At 28.8% G+C, this 19,209-nt stretch overlaps 3 protein-coding genes across 3 annotated transcripts; 1 reads left to right on the forward strand and 2 right to left on the reverse strand.

The window, feature by feature from the left end:
- The first annotated feature begins 766 nt into the window (after positions 1 to 766).
- On the forward strand, positions 767 to 7,159 carry LOC107168178 (uncharacterized). Its single transcript, XM_015517497.2, has 7 exons — positions 767 to 951; positions 1,257 to 1,362; positions 1,660 to 1,862; positions 1,964 to 2,248; positions 3,400 to 3,575; positions 3,640 to 3,912; positions 4,728 to 7,159. The coding sequence occupies exons 3-7, from the start codon at positions 1,719 to 1,721 to the stop codon at positions 4,873 to 4,875; spliced, it is 1,026 nt and encodes a 341-aa protein (XP_015372983.2). The 5' UTR covers positions 767 to 951; positions 1,257 to 1,362; positions 1,660 to 1,718; the 3' UTR covers positions 4,876 to 7,159.
- A 183-nt stretch (positions 7,160 to 7,342) lies between these two features.
- On the reverse strand, positions 7,343 to 11,394 carry eIF2Bdelta (eukaryotic translation initiation factor 2B subunit delta). The gene is made up of 8 exons (XM_089222095.1): positions 11,073 to 11,394; positions 9,056 to 9,157; positions 8,836 to 8,978; positions 8,662 to 8,776; positions 8,427 to 8,606; positions 8,224 to 8,351; positions 7,727 to 8,085; positions 7,343 to 7,647 (listed from the first exon to the last, which is right to left on the reverse strand). Exons 1-8 carry the CDS (start codon positions 11,274 to 11,276, stop codon positions 7,475 to 7,477), a joined length of 1,404 nt encoding a protein of 467 aa, XP_089078221.1. The 5' UTR covers positions 11,277 to 11,394; the 3' UTR covers positions 7,343 to 7,474.
- A 4,173-nt stretch (positions 11,395 to 15,567) lies between these two features.
- Positions 15,568 to 18,265, reverse strand: LOC107168176 (lipid transport auxiliary protein 1). The gene is made up of 5 exons (XM_015517496.2): positions 18,056 to 18,265; positions 17,716 to 17,994; positions 17,072 to 17,258; positions 16,073 to 16,292; positions 15,568 to 15,903 (listed from the first exon to the last, which is right to left on the reverse strand). Exons 2-5 carry the CDS (start codon positions 17,872 to 17,874, stop codon positions 15,759 to 15,761), a joined length of 711 nt encoding a protein of 236 aa, XP_015372982.1. The 5' UTR covers positions 17,875 to 17,994; positions 18,056 to 18,265; the 3' UTR covers positions 15,568 to 15,758.
- Between the last annotated feature and the right edge of the window lie 944 nt (positions 18,266 to 19,209).

Raw genomic sequence — 19,209 nt, forward strand, 5'->3', positions numbered from 1 at the left:
GTTTTTAATTTCCACTAGGATTTTTTTGTATTGTTTGAACACAAAAATAAGTGTAACACGTAGTGAAAATACAATTGTTAAAAAACGACACTGAGCCCGGCTACAAATGGTGTTAAATCCCGTCACATTTTGACGATCGCGACATGGACGAGTCATGATGACATTTGAATTGTGGGCTAATCGTACTTAAATATTTCATGTCTCGGGTATAATTCGACGATTTGGTCGTTGAAATTAGAAAACAGTCGAGCGATTGCGTATTTTCCGACGTTATTCCCGTGGTAGTACACGAACTGGCCCCCCGGATCGCGCCGATGAAATCGACAAAAATATATAAATAATAATTGACCGGTGCCGATCACGTTAAAATATTTAATTAGAATTATTTTCTAGTTTCTGTTATAATTAATATTCAATTATGTAATTTCATTAATATAATGTTATTGTGGAGGCCCGCCACCGGCAATCAGATTTTAAAACATGGTCGGGAAAGACAACGGCGATCGCCGATCGGTGAAAACGTCTCGACGTCTCGTAAATACAACGACGAACGGCGTCCCTCCCCTCCCGGCCCTCCCACTCCGCCATTCGACAGACGCTTTTCAGAGACGCTATCTGTGAGGACCCGGGCTCGCACCTCCGACAGCGCCGCCGATTGGCTTCTTTTTTTCTCTCTCCTCTCTTTCTCTTTCTACATTTATACATTATATACTTTTTTTTCTTCTCGTTTTCCCCGTTCGGAAACCATCGGAAACTACATAGGTACCATACCGCCGCCGCCACCGCCGCCACCGCAGCCGCCGCCGCCGCATTCCTTTCTTCTTCAGTTACCTATACGTACACACCGTACACATATATTCACGTTTATAACATATATTATTACGATAATGTTTATACCTGTACACCCCGTATCACGTTAACGTTCCGAGTGCAATATATATACACATATGCGTGCGTATATATACATATTATATTATATTATTATTACATATGTATGATATGTATATGCGTGTATATCACGGTATAAATATTTTTTTATGACGGCAGACCGCGATTAAGTCTGTTACGCGTGTTATTTTGATTTAATATTATTATTATTATTATTACTATTATTACTATTATTATTACTCTTATTATTATTATTGTTGTTGGTCGTTACAAATAATAATTACTATAATAATATACGATATTACAATTAAATACTATTTAACATTAATATTGTTATAATAATAATAATAATAATAACAATCGTTTAGAGAATGCGCGTTGTCGATTAATTCCTACAATCTAACTAACGGGCTTCCACCGAAACGACTCTGTGCCGTTAACGCATACAAACAGTGTATACGACAACCATAGCAGGTGAGTGCCGCTCGTTTTCGTATTGTTTTTATCGCTTGTCGTCGATGATGTCGATGGCGGTGGATCGACGACGGCCGTCGACTTTCGAACGCCGCGACCGTATCGCTGATACGACGTTTTCACATAGATCCCGGGCGGTGCATATTCGATCTATTTTTATTGGCGTCCGCTTTTATTTATATCATGATGATGATGACGAACAATAACATTAACAATATTTAAATAAAAATAATGATCTACAGTATGCAAACGATTTGTGCGATCATCGGTTTTCGTTTTTTTCTGCCCCCATTGTAGTGCGTTGATCAACCATGTCAATGAGCTAGTCAGACGACGCGCACACCACACACGATATTATGCAGCAAACGCAACAGCACTTCTCGGCCACCGAATACGAGCTGCAGCAGCAACAGCCACAGTACCTGGGTAAACATGATGCCGCTGTCAAGTATATGCAACAGCTTGGATTGCACAAGCAGAACATCAAAGTTGACTCTGAGGTGGGTGCAAGTACCTCTGAGCGAACGTAGAACCTGCATACTCGCCCGTAGAATGTCATAACAGAAAGGTTTTAACGGTCCTGCGTCTTTCCTGATTTCAGATAAGGCCTTGCCTAGTTGCTGACAATGTGATCAGCGATCAAAACAGCAGTTGCGGCAGTCCACCTTTGTCCATTGTAGTCAACGGCGATGAGCAACACAGTTCCAGTACTCCTGTACCTTCGTCCACATCGGTATCTCGATCTAAACCTCAAGCTTGTCGCATATGTGGACGTGTACTAGCATCAACTTCATCATATTATGTACATCTAAAATCACATTCAAACAACAAACCTTATCGTTGTACACAATGTGAAGCCTGTTTTTGCCGTAAACCATATTTGGAAGTAAGTGCATTATAATACCTTTTTTCAAAGACATATTTGATTGATTTTTACCATTTGATTTAACAGTTAATTTTCTTCTTGTTCTTCTCTTCTTTCATTTCATCACAACTAAATGGGGCTGGACAATGTCTACCCTTGTTTTACTCCTCTATTGGACTTCCTCCCCCATATTTTTATTTATACTAGCTAAAGTGTCATTATGTATTTTCGTCTGTCCAACTTTTTCTTGGTATTTCTCTTCCTCTATTTCATTTTACATTAATTTTCATATTTCAACTCTCTTGCCTCCGTGTTACTTCTTCTCATAACATAACCAAACCATCTCAGCCTGGTCTTCTACATTTTGTATAAATTGGTGCTATTCCTAAATTATCTCTAAAAATTAATTTCTTATTCTGTCTCTCCTAGTCACTCCACATATCCCTCTAAACATTCTTATTTCTACTACACTCAACTGTTCTATTTTATTGCCTACTGTCCAACATTCTAATCCATACAAGATAGCTGGCCTCACATCTGCTTTATTGAATTAATCTTAATTAGTTAATATTTTTGAACAATTTTTTTAGATATGTTATAGTAATAGTTTTTTAAGTATTTGATTTAAAAAAGTACCAGTGTTAGATATTAAAATTAATTTAATTATAACATTTTTATATAACACATGATTATGAGATGTTGCAATATGTAGAATGTACATTTTTATGTAGAAGTATAATAAACAACAAGTTTAAAGTTCAAACCATAATTATATTTTAATCCTCTTAAGTATTTTGAGTTGAGAGTGTGCTATTTACCATGATTTTTTTTAATTATCTTATTTTACCAATAACTTTTTAATCACAGCAATATAAAGAACAAATTATAAATTGCACAATACCGAAATTGAGAATGATCATATTATGCTTAAATGCCACTATTTTTTATAATAGTTTATTATATTAATGTAGGTATTTTAGAGTATTACTTAAAATGTATTAAATTCTTATATAACTAATACACCTATTTGATGACATATTTTAGAAACTTAATTAAATATTGGTGTGTATAAGTGCATATTACCATAATAATTTAAGTATTAATTTTGTTATGATTTATGTTTACTTATCTTAACTCCATATAGTTATATTACTGACTATTTTTATTTTTAGGTTCATATGAGAACTCATACTGGTGAGCGGCCTTATCAATGTAATTTGTGTCTAAAGAAGTTTTCTCAAAAGAGTAGCCTAAACATTCATAAAAGAGTGCACACTGGCGAGCGTCCTTATTCGTGTGACATCTGCAAGAAAACATTTGCAGTTAAAAGCTATGTCATTTCTCATAAGTATGATTTTTTATTGTAATTTCTTGATGTAAAAAAATGTCTAATTTTTATATTATATAACTAGATGGAGTCATATGACAGAAAAACCGTTTGTATGTGAACAATGTCAGCTATCATTTAACTCTAAGATCCAATTTGTAACGCACCTTAGATCTCATGACTTGGGACCAGCACATTGTTGTCAATTTTGTGGTAAAGCCTTTGTGAAAGGATGCTTTTTAGTCAGACACATCAATAAAGTCCACCGATTCAATGTTGCTGCAGCAGCAGCAGCTACTGACCACGAGCCAGTACACAGTTCCTACATGCAATCAGACACCAACTATTCTAGCATTAGGTATTATTTATGATTTATTACTTAATAATTATACAAAATTATTAAAACAAAAATTAAGAAAAGCTTATCATTTTATAGATAAACCTAAATAAGAAGAAAAATTTGGTAAAAGATTTTTATAACTATATTAAATTAAAAATAATATTTAATATTCTGATAGTCTTCATAAAATTGCACTGTAATGTAATTGTTGAGCTGTAAAAATTGTTTACTAAAACTAAATATAAAATATAAAAAACAATCAATAAGTAAATTTAAAATTAAATAAATTTTTTCAATAAGATGTTAAGACTTAATTTTAATTTTTAATTTTATTCTGCTAGAAATAAAAAATGTCAATATTTAAATGGTATAAAAGTGTTTTGTTTTTTGGAACATTTACATTCTTATAAATTCATAAGTTAAGTTGACAAAATTGTGTAAAAAGATGCCACTGAAGGATTATAAATTCACTGATTTAAGATTAATATGTTGATGAAGTTATATAAATACTGTAAAAAATAATCAATTTGGACTCATTATTGTCAACATCACACTGAGATGAATTTAAACTTAAACAGCTATGTATTGTGTATTAAAATCTTTGAAATACAGTTATATATATATATATTATATAACAAGTTATAATAAATATTATATAACAAGTTATAATAAATATTATATAACAAATTATAATAAATATTATTAGGGTACATTAAAAGTTTTAATACCTGTTTTAGCTATAAATAATTGGTTTTTATAAGAAATGAGGAGAGATAAGCCTATTTCTTACGTTGAATTATAAATATTGTCTGATAATTTAAAACATTTTTTAGATTTGATCCTCGTGAAATCAGCATATTGCCAACCACCAAGAATGGCCCTCGTTTCTTAGGGCCTCCACCGCATAATGCAGATGGTCCACCACCATTAACCCACCTAACACCCATGATGTTGGGTCCACCACAAAACACACGAGCCTAAACCTATTTCTTTTATGTTTAATAAGTAGGTATTTCTAAAGAGTTAAAAAGTGTTAATAGTCTTGTTTTATTAGGTTATATAAATTAGGTTTACTATTAAACATCTTTATCAAACATAGATATTTGTGACATCATCATTATTTAATGATATTTGGTCCAACAAATTAATTTAATGAAATTCAAAGTTAAATTTTGTATCATTAAAATATTTGTAGATACATATATTGTATGGCACTTGCATATTTTATTATGGCTTGACCATTACTATATTTAGACATGGCATATTTACTAGTTTGTACTTCAAATATCTACTAGTTATTCAGTTCATATAAATACCAAGATTTCAAATAAATAAATTATAAATGTATTTCATTTGAAATATAACATTATATGAATTATAACCAACACTGATCCCAAAGTGATGATGTCATTCTTATAAAATGTTTGTGCCTAGTCTTAAAATAATATAGGCATTGACTTATGAAAAAGGATGAATACTGTCAATTTATGTATAAATTTAATTATTATTTCAATTTTTTTGTAATCCCAGTTTTTTTAGCTGTGGATTTTCATGAAACTATATTACCTGGTCGGTTTTATACAAAAACACTATATTCCTATCTGTTCTTGCCGGTGATTCGTCAAAGGTTTTTTATGTACAAAATTATGCCACAACTAATAATTATAATAATACACAATAAGAAAAATGTAAACTACCACACTAATTTATACTTAATTGTAATCATTTATAGATAAGTTTTCTTTTTTAAATATATTTTTATATTTATTTTGTTTGATTAATTTTGAGAAAGTACTCATGTCGCACATGATTAGGGGCTTATCAATAATTATTAATTATAATTACTATTTATTATGAACAAATTCAACACAGATTAGGTATATTTTTATATATTGAAAGTTAAATTTTCCTAGTAATTTCACTTAAGAATTAGTAAAAGAGAACATAAAAATAAAATAATAATTTATAACATTATTTTAATTATAACTGTTTATTAGGTTCCTGATAAAATTAATTCTTTTAAAAATAATTATTATTTTTTAAATCTTAGTAGTATTCGAATAAAGTTATTGGTAATTATTATGCGTCAAGAATGTAGGAATTGTGTATAATAATAATGTAAACATTGTGTAGTTATTATGGAAAAAAAATATATGTGCGTTTAAGCATGCACGAGGCGGTTAAAACCGTTTTATTTAAAGGGCTTTGTAAATTTTATGCAATATTTACTATTATTTTACTGTCTAAATGTATACATTATACGACAAATAGGCTTGTGTGCGATTTTTCTATATATGTGTATAAACCATTATATTTATACGGATATATTATTATTATTATATAATATATTATATTGACCTAGAGTTCCAGACTAGAACTGTTGTTTCACCCTTTCATAAATAATTTTATTGGTTATGAAACAATAGCCTGAGGAATAGGGTGCGTAAGAATTTGTCGATATTTGTACATTAGCAGCAAATCGTTGTTGAAAATTTGACTAACTCTAAATTAACATAATGTATATTCATATAAGGTTTTTTTTCTCTAATCTTGATGTATGATATCTTAGGGTAACAACGTAATTTATTAACCAAAAACTGTTGAAATGTGTTAATATTATTTCATTAAGTTAATGTTAAACTACTGTATAAATCATGTCTGGTGTATGTGTATAGTTTAAAAAAAAAAACTTAACCTAAAATTATTATTAATATATTTTCGTTGTTTTTCATATCATAATTTTTAATTAGTACTGTTTGTCTGGTTTTTTTTTTATTAACATCGTAATTAAGAATGTGAATTTTGTTCTGTATAATAAATATTTTTCGTACGAAAGGTTTAAAAAGTGCATAGTACTGGGTTATCTTAGTTCCTCTGAGTTGATTTATTGATAATGATTTCAAAGAATGTGTGTAGAAATCAGATTTTGACAAAGGCTATTTTTTTTAAAGTTGTATACAGCATACAGCATATAAAATCAATGAAAATGTATAAGTATAGAGCATATTTTTGGCAACTTGGTGGCGTGTTATGTTTATGTTTTTTTTTTTTTTTTTTAACACCGCTACCTACGTGTGCCTGTGTATAGTGAATAAGACAACAAATTAAATATGCCTACATTATGAACAAATATTTAAATTATGTTTTAATAACTTGTATTATACAATATTTTTTAGTTTAAGAATTGAATCTAATGTTTCTTACTTTTGTAAAAATTACCCTTTTTTTTTAAAATTATTATATACTATTATGTGACTCATATAAATTGAATTATTATTATTAGATTGTTCGTTCCATCACAAACATTGTTACCCAACATTTGTTTACTGTTAAATAACAACACAATTTAGCTTTTTACATATTTTACGTTAAATAGTGTAAGGGCAGGCGGCAGTAAACTTTTGACTGACACTCGAAATGTCAAAAACAAATGTTTACACTCAGAACATTGTACAACAGAAAACAAATTATATTATCTTATTAAAAATCAATATAAAATTGAAAAAAAAAAATACATTTTTATTTATTTTGGCTGCTGTTCATGGTGGACATCAGACTTCTGTTAGTTACATATCTTACATTAGTTAAGTCGCACCCTCAAAACAACTGGAACACTTGTACATGGTAATATAGCAATTTCTGTCACCACAGCTGTTATCAAATCTGAAGTAGTCACATCATACCTAAGACCTAATGGAGTTAAATAACGATTGTTCAACCATTGTTCTCTGGGCATGACATCATTTTCATTACCTAAAATATTAATTTTACTACAATTAAAATCATTTATTCATTTAAACGAAATATTTTCATCTAGGTCTAGAGAACACACCTAGTTCGTTGAAAACTATTGAATCGGTTTGCACGCGTTCTGTAAATTTGTATGTTTCACAACACACCAATACAGGCACATTGAAATGTTTAGCTACCAAAGCTATCTGAGAACTTCCTGCTCGACCCATAACATAACCGTTGGCCAACAACGCATGTGCGCCGAGTAGCACTTTTGTTGCTCTAGTCATGATAAAACTGGTTGCCGAGAGAAGTACGTATGTGCACTGGATGTTGTTACGAACAAGACGATGAAGAAGTTGACGGCCTTCAAACCATGGTGCTGAGTCTACCACAATCACACTGAATTGTTTGTTATTAGAGTGGGCATCTGTTAGTATCCGTTCAATTAAAGAAGAACTAAAAAATAATAATACTGTTTTATTTAACTTTAGCAGCAAGTAGTTTCAAGTTTATTTTTAAAATGTAGCGTTCTAACAGTAAAGTTTATCCATGTATACAAGTATAAGTAATTTTATACTTTAAATATGTACTTACTATCCGTAAGTAAGTATAACATCTCCTTTTCCAATCTTATTTTGAGCTGCAATACAAATTGCCTTACCAGCCATATGTATTTGAACATAGATGTATGTATCTATAACAGTTTCTAATGCTTCTTTAGCCTGCAAACGAAAAATGAAAAAAAATTAATTTATAGTTGCAATAAACTTCCATAGTTGTAGAATCAGTAAACCTACATGGCCATCAGAAATATTTTGTGGCAATTTTTTTACATGAGACATGATAGATTTGTATGCATTATGCATAGATACTGAAAATGGTCTACATGCCATTAAGTGTTCAATAGCTGGTCCAAGATGTTCTTCAAAAGATCGAGAAAAACTTTTATGTTCTGGAGTTACAAAATCTGAAATAGTCTACAAAAAGATATTTACAAATGATAAATATTCGAATTTAATAAATTTTACATACTTGTTTGAGTGCATATAAAAAGGCAAGACATCTAGCATTTGATCCTGCTACAACAGAAGTTTGCATTTGAACTCCAAGCTTTATAAAAGAAGGATGTACTTTACCAGAATTTATTCTAGATAAATATAAAAATTAGGTAAACTGTTAAATAAATCTTAATTTTTCTAAATTTACTTCAATTTATTTTCTGCCATCAAAGACATAGAGTTAAAATAAAGGTGATTGAAAAGTTTAACTTTGTGTGTAACTGGCCCAGCAGATTTCTTCACTAAATTTACTAAATTCACTGTTTTTGCTGTAGGCTTTACTTCTTCTATCTGGGGGAAGAATAAATCAAAAATTATTTTAACTATAAATCAGATAATAATCACAAGTACAACATTGATGGATTCACCTTTTTAACTATATTTTCTTTGTTTTTGTTACTTTTAATAACATTTTTAGTTGTTTCAGTTTTTTGAGTTGACTGTTTTTTAGTTGCTGCCTTGGATACATCCTTAAATAGATAAAGGTATGAATATTTTGAAAATCTGAGTTTTGTGTAGAAAAAATAAAAAATATATTATTATAGAAAACAAATCTTAAAATACAAAAATATTCAATACATTTAAAATAATATCAAGAAATGGTTAGTTATTTTCTAACAATTTCAATTGTAATAAATATGTGGATAAAGTTGAAAAATCATTTTAAGTATTAGTTCTAAATACCATTATTTAGATTTAAAACTAACATTCATTTCACTATTTTGTAAAGTTTAATCAAGTAGATCAAATAAAAATACCATAAGAGTAAGTGGTTCATGTATTTTAAACATTTAAATGGTTAAATTTCAACTGCATAATGTGGAAGCAATTTTTTACTTTTGAATAGTGAATTATTAGGATGCATTTCATGCATTTATTAAAACTTTAGTATTGCATTCAAAAAATCTTTAAACAAAATGTACTTGAAAGTATAATATTAAAGAAAAATATCATTGGAAACTTCAATTACACGTTAATCGTTCAAAAATTGAACAAAACAAACATGTCAAAATATAAGTATGCATAAATGTAAAAATGTGTGATACTAACTTTTTATTAATTTATATTCTTTAATATCCATAATATTATTAGTTCTATAATTTACTAAGTATCATTATTTAAAAATTTTATAAAAAAAAATTAATTCAATAGCATAGGTATTGTAAATAATATATAATTTATGTATTTAAATTATTTTATTTAGGAATTTAAAATTCCACACTTCGCATTTTCACTGATGAATTTAGCAGTGCCTAAATATATTCTATTCATGAAAGTACCTAAAATATTGTCAAATTTAAAAAAAAATCAATTTAACATTCCTACACACATTGTATAATATTTATTTTCTAGAATATAATAATACGGTAGATTGGTACATAATATGTAAAGTTTTTGCTTCATAAAATTATGGTATATTATAAGGTATTAATATTTTAATATTTTACTCAGTACTAATATTATTTTGTCCACAAAAATATGTTCTACAGAAATAATGATCCAGTTCTGTAAAGTCAACCAAATTTGATCATTTTTTTAACTGATAAAAGGTAATATTCTCAGATTGCCTGAACTTTTGTTATTCAATATTTTTATCTCAAACTTTATGTCTTCAAAAGAATACAGTTTTAAGATTTTATTTTACAATTTATATACCTACCTATTATTATTTGAAATAACTCAGAAATTGGAGTTTATTGCTGCATACAGGAAGTTTTTTTTCAGATAAAAAAATAGTTATCAAAATTAGACAATTTTAAAGAATTGAGAATTATTCCTATGGAGTATTTTTTTTTTATACAATTCACTGTTAATTAACCCTCCTAAAAAAGTATAGAAAAATTGAAAATTTGAAAAACAGGCACTGAGCTCCTTAAAAAAATGTTGAAGTTAGATAGTTGTCAAAGGTTTAAACTATGAATTTTCTTGTTGGAATAATTTATTATGAATCTCTGGATCATATTTTGTTCGTTACACATTTATTTTAATCGATAAGTCTTAAAACTTGTGAAATATATTAGGCAGTCAATATTAATTATATAGACATATTATTAACTCATTATAGAACTCTTTTCATGATTTGATATCATTATTTATTTAATTCCATTAATTATTTAGCCTAAAATGAGATACACTTTCTTAACAATAATATCATAAATGTATTAAAGTCAAATATTATTTTTTTTCCATTTGCACCGTATGGCCACAGGTAAATTACTTTTGTATTACTTCCGCCCTGCCCCTAATTTTATCTTTTAATTAATCTTCCTATATTAATCTGTCAGTAGATCATTTTCAAATAAAATACAGTCATTTCATTTAGGACAACTTAGGACAAAAGTCATCAAGTATGATTTACATTTTTTTTTTGTGATTTTAACTTACTGATTTTGGCTTTGGTACTTTCGCGGCATCAACGGCAATAGGTGATTCAGTGGACGAATCTTTAGACTTTTTTTGAATTTCTTGTCCCTCGGTTTTCTGTTTTTCCAACGCCGCTTTTTTTCGTTCCTGTTTAGCCGCTCTCTTGGCTTTTCGTTCGGCCTCCACCTCTTCCCTAGTCTTCTCTTCGGTTGGCGGTTTGTCCATTACAATAAATTCCAAGTTTTTTTGTACATGAACAACAGAACGTCAGTAAAGACTTCCGAGTCGAGAATTCGAGATGTTTAAAAAAATTAGATAGACATTATTTCATTATTTATTATTATCTAATATCTTAAATGATAACACGTTCGTGGCGTGTTTCAAAGAGAATGTGCTTATGCTATAAATTCCTTGGAGCGATTTATTTTTCATTTTTGACTTGCCGTTCGATTTGTAAAGTTTTTTGATTTTTTATGACCTCCTTCTATCCGGGATTAATTTTCTAGGCGGTTTCTTCTCAATAATTAAAAAAAAAACACACAAATTAAACACTTATAACTGTGGAGTGATGAAAATAGCAAACAGTAAACTTATTTATATTATATTAAAACAAGAATACAGATAACAAGTTACTAATTATTTAACAGTATACTAATAGCAGAAGCATAATATGTCATACTGGTCATAGGATTTTGATTAATCTATAATAATATGTCCTGTCTAGTGTCTATACAACTAAAGTCGGGCGCCCATCATGCTCTAACGTAGTGAAAAATAAGCCTGTAACATAGGCACAAACAGTGTGAAATCTGGGGGGGGGCTGAAGCTGTAGCTCAGATCAGGATACTGAATAGTGAATACTCTTATGATGCTTTTAAATAAAATAATGTGTATCATGTAGTAAAATCATTTGTTTTTGGAGGGCTATAGTAATTCTTAGGGGGGCTAAGCCCCCTCTCCTATTTGTGCCTATGTGCTGATTGGGCTGTAACGATTTAGTGCATACGGTGCACTGCATTACTGCAATATTATCTATTTGCGTCTGTTTCGCACTGAAACCGAACTGCTATACCTACCACTATTTCATCGGTTTAGTAAAGGGGTGGCGAACCCAAGGACACGCGTCCCAAAAGTGGCACGTTTGTCAAATTTCAATGGCACGCGAAAAATTAAAATGAATGCAATAAAAATTATGCAATTCTTAAAATTTTCACATTTGCTTGTATTCCCTTAAGTTAAATTGATTATGCAATTATGTTACTATATGGTAATATCACTATATTTATTATGTTCTATTTAGTGTTTACAAACTTTAGGCGCGTAAAAAATTGATGAACCCTTGATTGCAAAAATTTAGCACAAGGTCCAAAAAACTTCGCAACCCCTGATGGTTTAGTATGTTACCTGACAGGCTGACAAATAAACGTTACGAGCGATTACCGTACTTTATCTACTTTGACTACCTAAAAATGAGTTAAATTAAAATTTACATAATGAATAATTATTGCTGACGATCATCAAATATTTTAATGTGCCAAAAAAATTGTTGTTATTATTATCATCTCAGAAAACTTCAAATTAATTTTAGTGTTGTGATTTAATGGACCGCCGCAATTCCTACTTTAGTTTTTGGTTGACGAACAAACAAATCTGTTGCTTGACACGATAGGCGGAAGGACACAATATCGATGACCAAAAATGGGACTGATTTTATGAGAACATATTTACTTTAATTTCCCAACAATTTTTTTCTTACTTCAACAAATTAAGAACAATGGTTCAAAAAAAAGTTGGTGGAAACCATTGTTTTGCAGGAACTTATTTTCCCCGGGATTCCTCTCAAAGTTTGCGATTTTATGTTTATACGCCTCCGCGTAACATAGTACTGTTACGTGCAACACCCTATAACAAATTTAGATTTTTTTGCGTAGGTACCTAGTTATTTTACTTATTTACTGTATAAAATGTAGTTCACAACACGTCGTACATAAAGACTAAGTTTGAGATATATTGTAAATCTAATACTTAAAACTAAGTTTTAATTTTTAATTTTAATACCCCCATACTTTGAGCTTAATAGTAATTTACTTCGTTTATACGATGGCGTTAAAACGATCGCACTATGTAATTTAAGAATTTCAAACCGTTTTAACGCCATCATATAAAATTCATATAAACGTAGTAAAAAATCTTTGCAGGAGAAAAATTATAATCAATCGTCTCCGAATAGGCCACACAAGGCTGACTCACAAGTTCCTTATGGGCAAAGAGGAGCCCCCTCAATGCACAGTCTGTGAGGTTACCCTAACAGTAAAACATATAATAACAGAGTGCTATCTATATTCCGTCAAACTCAGAAAATTCAATCACAGAATATATGAAATATATATAATTTCATATATTCTGTGTTTCAACATTTCATCTGATATGAATGAAGCATTAGGACCAGGCATCGAAAACATCGCAAATATGTTAGCTTTCCTAAGAAAAACCGACCTATACCAATATACCATAAATTTAAACCTTCTGCTAACGATATCCATAATATGAATGTTGGTGGAGACCACATAAAATTAACACCATATTAATTGTATAAATTCAGTTTCAGAAATCACTCATTATGTATTAAACAAATGGTAACTAATAACTTTTGCTGTTGATGTTTTTAAGTTCAAAAGGGGAAAAAACGTAGTAAACGTTGCGTAAACAATATTTAGGAAGGTACCATACTACCATAGTATATGTTATTATATTATTTTGCATATTTAAGTATTTTAATTATACATAATTGTACATTGGTACATTTGTATGTTTTTATTGGTTTTCGGTTTTCGTTCTATATTCGTATATTAGTTGTTTTGCAATTATTATCTTCAGGTAGACAACTACCTGTTTAGTCTATAGTATAACTGGGCTAAATATTCTACTGAAAAAAGCATAAAAAATCCAATGAAAACATAGAAATATGCATAAAAAAGCATATGAAAATTGAAAAATATGCAATTTTTTCTAACATTGACAAAATATGCAAATAAATGCATTTCTAATTTTTGTATTTAAAGTTGTCATTGGATTTTTAGCTTGGTCTACTGTAAATAGAGAGCATACAGAAAAATTTGCAACTCCTACAACTTCCGAGCTCTAGTCGTTAGTCATTAGGTACTCATTGCATACGAGTTCAATAATATATAGTTTTAACAAATAAAATAAATATTTTTCCAAGATATTAATTTAAAAAAAATAAAACGATATTTAGTTTAAAAATTTTACTACTGCTGGGAAGGAAGTATGGGACTAAGAATTATGACGGGGAGGGGGGGCTAAAATTCATGTTGGGGGATTAGCCCCCCTCTAGTTACGCCTATGACTTGGCATAACATATTAGCTATCATCTATATTATTCCATGGAAAATGTCAAAATTGATGCAGAGGTAGGGCCGGATAACAATTTATGACACATAACATTTTATATGTACAGTACAGTAAAAATAAATATAAAAATTGAGAGGAGAATTTTTTCTTGAATCATATGAAGTCCGATTTTTTATATCTTATTCTAATCGCCCAATATCGCATAGTATATTAACAAGTTTTTTTAAACTTTTTATCGACTAATAATTACTAAACTAATTAATAAAAATATGGAAAATTGAGCTTTTTACGATTCTAGGTAAAATTATCCTCTACAATTTTTATAATAGGTGTTTTTGCTGTAAACCGCTTCAATAAGCCGTATTATTTGAAGTATGAAACCATGTTATTATGCAATATTTTGTTCACAAGTGCGCCTACTTAATATTAGAAATTAGTACATTAATATGTGGAAAACAAAGAATTATACATTTTAGAATTTTTTAAAAGAATACATTAAAACTATTTAAAAGGTTTGTAAAACAAAAAATAAAAATGGTCTATCTTATTTAACTATATGATTGTGAAAAAAATGATTGGAGTTTAAAAATGTGACTGATAGTGATGTAATATATATTAATATTTGTGTAGGTAATACTTTAAGATTAAAATTTATATTTTCATAAAACTAGATGCGATAAACAATAATGCTTTAATTAAAAATTATATCTTACTCTTACAAATTTCAAATTATAGTGCCGTTGTACATAGTTGTACTTTTCTATTGTCTTTATAAATATATTTTAAAGGTGGATTAATCATAAAACCGATTTTTAAATAATTTTATTCTAAATATTCTTGAACACTTCAATGACATTAAAATTATGTAAATAATATACTGAAAGGCTTCAAATAATCATTTTAGGAATGGTTTTAATAAATGAAAAAAAACATCCATTTTTCAGTTAATTTAAGATATTTAATGGAACAAAATATATAGATAATGAATTAATATTAATAGTGTTTAATATTTTTTTTCTTATAGCACAGAAATTGTCTGTATAATTTAGGGCTTTCAAAGGTTCTTATTTTACATATTAGTATAGCAATATGTTGTCTATGTAAAATTAAATTACTTATGTTTTAAAAAATAAAACTTTAAATATTAAATTTAAAAAAATATATTTATTTATATATATATATATATTACATATTTTTACACAAATCATATAATACAATCTACATTTACCAAAATATTTAGAAATTATCAGGTTTTATTAATATTAATTACATAAAGTAACAAATTATTTTATCCAAATTAATTTATTGCATAAAAATATATTTACTTCTCAGTTCTTATAAAACTTTTAAGCGGTTCAAATCCCTGTCTTTTGTTCTAATACCTTCATTAGTAACAGTTCGCATATTGTTGTTACGAGTTGGAGTTTTATTGGGACTGTTTTTTCGACTTTCACCAGAATACGATTTCAATAATTTAGCACTGTAATAAATGAAAACAATATTGTTTTAAATTTAATAAAAAATAAAAAAATATATATATTATATATCTTCACTGTTAAATAATTGTGTATATTAATACTTAAACTTTAAAGTAATATAATATAAACTTTGAAATGTACTAAAAATAAATTGATCATTTTTTAACTTACATATCAATTAGTTTTTTCATTAATCTTAAAAAGGATTGGTATTCTTCATCCAAAAATTCATTTGGATCATAACGAGCATGTTCATAGAGATCACAGAATTGATGAACTATGTGCTGTCCACTACCATCCAAAAGTACTGCTAATGTATTAAGTAAAAATGAACGAATATTTTCGTTAGGATGACGAGTCAATGTTTTATCTTGTTTGGAAATTTCACGTTCTGAAAGTACAACTTATTTTAATTTTGTAATAAAATGTTTATTGATATAATGTTAAGTTGACTATGAATTGAACCCAAAAAACTAAATTGGTTTCTAATTTTACGATTTCCTTATCATTTCATATAGACTTAGGGCTGTTCACAAATGTAGGTATGTTTAAAAGTGTCGTAGTTTATTAACTTTTAAGTTCATAATCAATAAATAACAACTTAATAGAGACCATATAACTTTATTAAAATACAGTATAAACCATTTATAATGGGCTTCAAGGGACTAGTAAAAATTACCCAAATGATAAAATCAAATTCAAAAACTTAATGTCTATTTATATAAACATAATATTGTATTATAATCAATGTGTCATACTTTTATCTCTAAATAATGACTTCAATATATACATAAAAAAAGTTGATTTATTATTTAAAAATTAAATTAAAATTGTATTCATGAAATTTGTTTTTAGTTTTTAGTATTATCGGTTGTTATAGCATTTTCAATAAAAGTTTATTAGTCATTATAAACACAAGATTTTTCTATAAAAAAAAAACTGCCATCACATCCAACTAATCTTTAAACAGATGTCACAAATTAGTATAAACAATATAAGTTTTGGTGGGACCTTCAATCTAAATTCTAAGGTCATTACGCCTAATATTCCACTGAAACTGGTGTCATGATAAATGGTTTCTATTGCTTTTAATACAGTTTTGGAATCAATTCATACACAATATAGCTACACTATTTACCAACAATGTAACCAGGTTTGTTCTTATATTACCTAACTTTTTGACATCATCAACTGCTTTCATACGGAAATGGTGAGACAACAATGGTTTGTCATTAGATTCTGCTGGTGGTAATATATATTTAGAATGGTCATCGTCTTGATCAGTTGTCATTAATTTTGGTTCAAAAGCAATTTTTGGAACCACTTCTATTCGCCGTTCAATTTCTCTTTTCAGTGTCTAACAAAAATAAATATAGGTATGTTGTCTAAAATACAAAATAAATATTTTTTACTATAATTAGGGCAATAGGGGCTACTGATTTATAATCACTATTACTATACAAATTATTTTAGATGTTATAATGCATCTGAGAGGCTTAAGGCTTAACACTTACTGTCAATTATATCACATAGACTCTATAGCTTAATTTCAAAAGAAGTTATTAGACTTAATCTATGTTTACTCCTTACTATATACATCATTATACCACGGTATATTACTCTTTATGCTATGATTAAGTGGTTGGATTAAAATATCTTAAGCCAATTAAAAAAGAAAACCAAAGAACAAAACAAGTTGTGATAAATTATTGGTGATTCATTTTTTTTTCTGATAGAACACAATCGAGTGGTAAAATTTTTAGCAAAACCCTTTAAAACCGTTAAGAAGACAATCGTGGACTTCAAATCCTTACTTTTTTCCCATCATGTCCAATTGGCACATGCGGCCCTCTTCTCGATCGCAGTGCAAATCTCATGATCTGCCTCTTGGCAAATATGAACAGCAATATAAAAGTCAATATTCCACCAGCTATAAATATCACCACCGTGACACCAGACAGTTGTTGAGCCATTGCTCATTTGTTAACATGAACAACAGATCACGCAGAAAACATTAATAATATAAACTGCCTCACGTTTCAAACTCGTGGAGTCGTGTTGGTCTGCATTTATCCATGACCATGATTAAAATACTAAATAAATATTTTATATTAGCAAATAGGTAAGTACTTTAAACATTTAAAATTATAATACCGGAAGTCCAATGTTACTCTTAGTCCTTAGATATCTAGTAGCATAATATACCTATAATATTATGTTAATGATTGCCCATTGCGTCCGTGTAAAGGTAAATAATTTGACGCACATATTATTAAAAGCGACAAGTTGATTGATGTGCCCAAAGCCCAAATTATTAAGTGAGCTGGCAAACTATGGCCACTGGGCGCTGATCGATATTTCATATTTATCACGGACAGATATTATAATATCTAAGACCGTGATATAATATCAATTATCAATTGAAATAGATAAATATGCGACATTTCTATTCGCGCATGCTCAGTTTATTTTATTAATAATTGTCCTATCAACCAATACTCGTCGCGACTAGCGAATACGAATATGTGGTTCAAATAATCGGGGCATCCAGCAGCATGTTGTTTTTACTGTTTTAGTGTTTTAAATAGTGTTTTTATACAATTAGTCCTTCAAAGGCCCAAAACACTAGCGATTTTTATCCTTCATTGGCATAATGACATTGTTTATAGTGTACGAAAGTTATGTATTTCTATTTTTTATAATATGCCTAGTCGCCTAGCCATATGCCCGTATATAGGCTAGTAGGCAGTAGTTATAGCTTGTTAGTACGCAACAGTGGCGTATACATATAGAAATAATTTTCAGAGTGGGCTATAATATATAGAAACTAAAAAATGATCTAGCACCTAGAGGGTAGTATATATTTAACAATTACGGTGGGGGCTGCAGCTTACTAGATCCACACTAACCCTTATTGTATTCGCCACTGGTTCCGAGATGCACAAATGCACAATTATTGTTGCTCAAATTCAGGTATTTATCTGTATAGTCATATTATATCTCAAATATTGAAATATAACTTATAAGTATTCCACTGTGTCAAAATTCTAAACACACATTGTTCACAAAATAACATTATATGCAATTTATAAAATACATGTATCTAGGTAAAAGTAAAATAGAATTAAAGTTTTATAAACATATGTTTCCATTAAAATGCATCTTAAATATTTTTGTATGGATTAAATTAATATAATATATTAAGTATGACGTTAATAAATATTATACTCTATAGCGTAAAACAAAATTAGTTAATAATCATAGTGCAGTTGCGCAAATAGAAAAAAATGTTCAAGGGGGGGATATGT

The sequence above is a fragment of the Diuraphis noxia genome, unplaced genomic scaffold, assembly GCF_037042655.1.
Source record: "Diuraphis noxia isolate RWA-SAM2 unplaced genomic scaffold, SU_Dnox_SAM2 contig0003, whole genome shotgun sequence".
Taxonomy (NCBI): domain Eukaryota; kingdom Metazoa; phylum Arthropoda; class Insecta; order Hemiptera; family Aphididae; genus Diuraphis; species Diuraphis noxia.

Bases quoted from the DNA above. Each gene is read 5' to 3' on its own strand.
- LOC107168178 (XM_015517497.2), top strand. From the start codon at position 1,719: ATGCAGCAAACGCAACAGCACTTCTCGGCCACCGAATACGAGCTGCAG. The intron at 1,863-1,963 runs GTGGGTGCAAGT...TCCTGATTTCAG, and splicing joins ACATCAAAGTTGACTCTGAG to ATAAGGCCTTGCCTAGTTGC. The intron at 2,249-3,399 runs GTAAGTGCATTA...TTTTATTTTTAG, and splicing joins GCCGTAAACCATATTTGGAA to GTTCATATGAGAACTCATAC.
- LOC107168176 (XM_015517496.2), bottom strand. From the start codon at position 17,874: ATGGCTCAACAACTGTCTGGTGTCACGGTGGTGATATTTATAGCTGGT. The intron at 16,293-17,071 runs GTAATATAAGAA...TTGTACTTTCAG, and splicing joins TGATGATGTCAAAAAGTTAG to AACGTGAAATTTCCAAACAA. The intron at 15,904-16,072 runs GTAAGTTAAAAA...CATTTATTACAG, and splicing joins ATGAAAAAACTAATTGATAT to TGCTAAATTATTGAAATCGT.
- eIF2Bdelta (XM_089222095.1), bottom strand. From the start codon at position 11,276: ATGGACAAACCGCCAACCGAAGAGAAGACTAGGGAAGAGGTGGAGGCC. The intron at 8,979-9,055 runs GTGAATCCATCA...TTCTTCCCCCAG, and splicing joins AAGAAAATATAGTTAAAAAG to ATAGAAGAAGTAAAGCCTAC. The intron at 8,086-8,223 runs GTAAGTACATAT...ATTATTTTTTAG, and splicing joins GTTATACTTACTTACGGATA to TTCTTCTTTAATTGAACGGA.